Genomic DNA, 1,885 nt, shown 5'->3' on the forward strand with positions numbered 1-1,885 from the left:
CCCCCCCTCGTACACCAAACTAGACTCAAAGCGACCTCAATGATGGTGATATCTAGAGCGAGGACCGCATTGAACAACTGCAGCGGGGCGTGGTCTGTCAACTTTTCTATCTCCAGTTATTTGGTATTGTTTGCTGCGGTACCGGACGCCCCCATCGCACAAGACCGTCATGATCGTGTGCCCAGGTCCCAATTCCCGAGCCATTTGCCACCACCGCGTTATGGGCAATACTCGGCCTCACAAACAGCCGTCGTCATGCCAGTGATGCTACGTGTATTCTGTGGCCGCAGGAGTGTTCCTTCATGGCGAAGGAGGTAGTACGCCATCTGAACGATCTCCCCGTTGGTGCCCCGCGAGCGATGGACCCCGTTTTGAAGTTGGGGGTGACACGTACCAGACCGATTCCTTTGGCGACCTACGCGTCCATGGCCAACTTGAGCGCCGGAAGAACGCGCACTACTACACGACTGACCGTGGCACCATCGCGCTTTAGAATAAACTCAAAGCCATCGGGCCCGATTGTAGACTGCTTGGTGTTGACATAGTCGGACGACGCCCCGCCTTCAATCGGGTCGAAGTGCCACACTTGAAACGACTGGTTTTGCTCCTTGAGGAATCTGGACACGCCCCCGACGGTGCCTCCCGTGCCTACGAAACGCATGCCAGTCGCGTCCTTGCCAGTTAGATATACGTACCCGACATCACGACAAACCCATCGAGTTGTCCGGTGGTTTATACCGCCAGATCTCTGGCCCAGTGCCAACATAATGGGCTTCGCTGTTGGCTGCATTTTCGAATTGATCTGGCCCAAAACACCACGGATTCATGTGCTTGGTTACGTTGCAAAAGTGGAGCGGGCTGTCCATGGCCGCGCTCGGAGTCACGTGCCCTTCGGCCCCCTGAACCTGGTGGAAACTTTTCACGAAGGTGATCGAAATGGAATACCATCATAGCTCAACGACGAGCGTTCAGCTTGAACTGTAACCTCGATATCCTGTACGAATGGTCAATTTAGAGTAAGAACTAGCTAGCTTAAAACTGGCCTACTTTCCGTCCGATGATGACACCCGACATTACGTCCATGAGACAAGGCTGACATAGTTTCCGGCAACATATACAATAGCTTTGTGTTGAAGACGTTTAGCCGAGATCAATCCCCCCCACAAGAAGTGACCAACGCTGTCTCAATGTCTTCAATCGTTTCGCTCATACCATCTCTTGTTCGTGTCGGGCAGCTGCTCAGCGACGAAACAAAATTCGCTCGACTTCATAAATGGAGACGGCCGGCTCCCAGGGCTCCATTTCGTCCAACCCGAGCCACTTGACCTTCGCTTGCCACATACCATTGTGCATGCGTAAAGCTTCTTAGGCTTCCACGTAGAGTCCCTCATCGGCAAACGCAATATGCGCCTTGAGGTTTTCATGGACACCACACAGCAGCCTTGGCAATACAGCCGGACCAATTGTTACCCTTCCGTCAGGTGGACCTAGACCACCTTCACATCACGATACGAGCCTTCAGCACAGTGATGTATTGTCCGAAGAAACCAGGTGAGTTTACCTCCATGTACAATTCTATCGATATTACTACGAAGGGCAAGAAGTTGATAGAAGCCACACATGAAGTCATCAAAACTTGTATTGTTCGAAGGTTGCCACCCTATTCTTTACGCAATCGTTGAACTCCCACGTTAGGTTCAGGAAGCTCGGGGCAAGGAGGTTCTGGTTTGGGGGGGTCAGGCTTTGAGGGATCAGGGAGCTCGGGGCAGGGAGGTTCTGGCTTCGGGGGGTCTGGCTTAGAGGGATCAGGGAGCTCGGGACAGGGAGGTTCTGGTTTGGGGGGGTCTGGCTTAGAGGGATCAGGGAGCTCGGGGCAGGGAGGTTC

At 53.4% G+C, this 1,885-nt stretch overlaps 1 protein-coding gene across 1 annotated transcript; it reads right to left on the bottom strand.

The window, feature by feature from the left end:
- Positions 1-415: 415 nt before the first annotated feature.
- On the bottom strand, positions 416-866 carry H310_12342 (hypothetical protein; the record flags this gene model as incomplete). Its single annotated transcript, XM_008879365.1, has 2 exons — positions 416-648; positions 713-866. The coding sequence occupies 2 exons, from the start codon at positions 864-866 to the stop codon at positions 416-418; spliced, it is 387 nt and encodes a 128-aa protein (XP_008877587.1).
- Between the last annotated feature and the right edge of the window lie 1,019 nt (positions 867-1,885).

The sequence above is a fragment of the Aphanomyces invadans genome (assembly GCF_000520115.1).
Source record: "Aphanomyces invadans strain NJM9701 unplaced genomic scaffold supercont1.38, whole genome shotgun sequence".
Classification (NCBI taxonomy): domain Eukaryota; phylum Oomycota; class Saprolegniomycetes; order Saprolegniales; family Verrucalvaceae; genus Aphanomyces; species Aphanomyces invadans.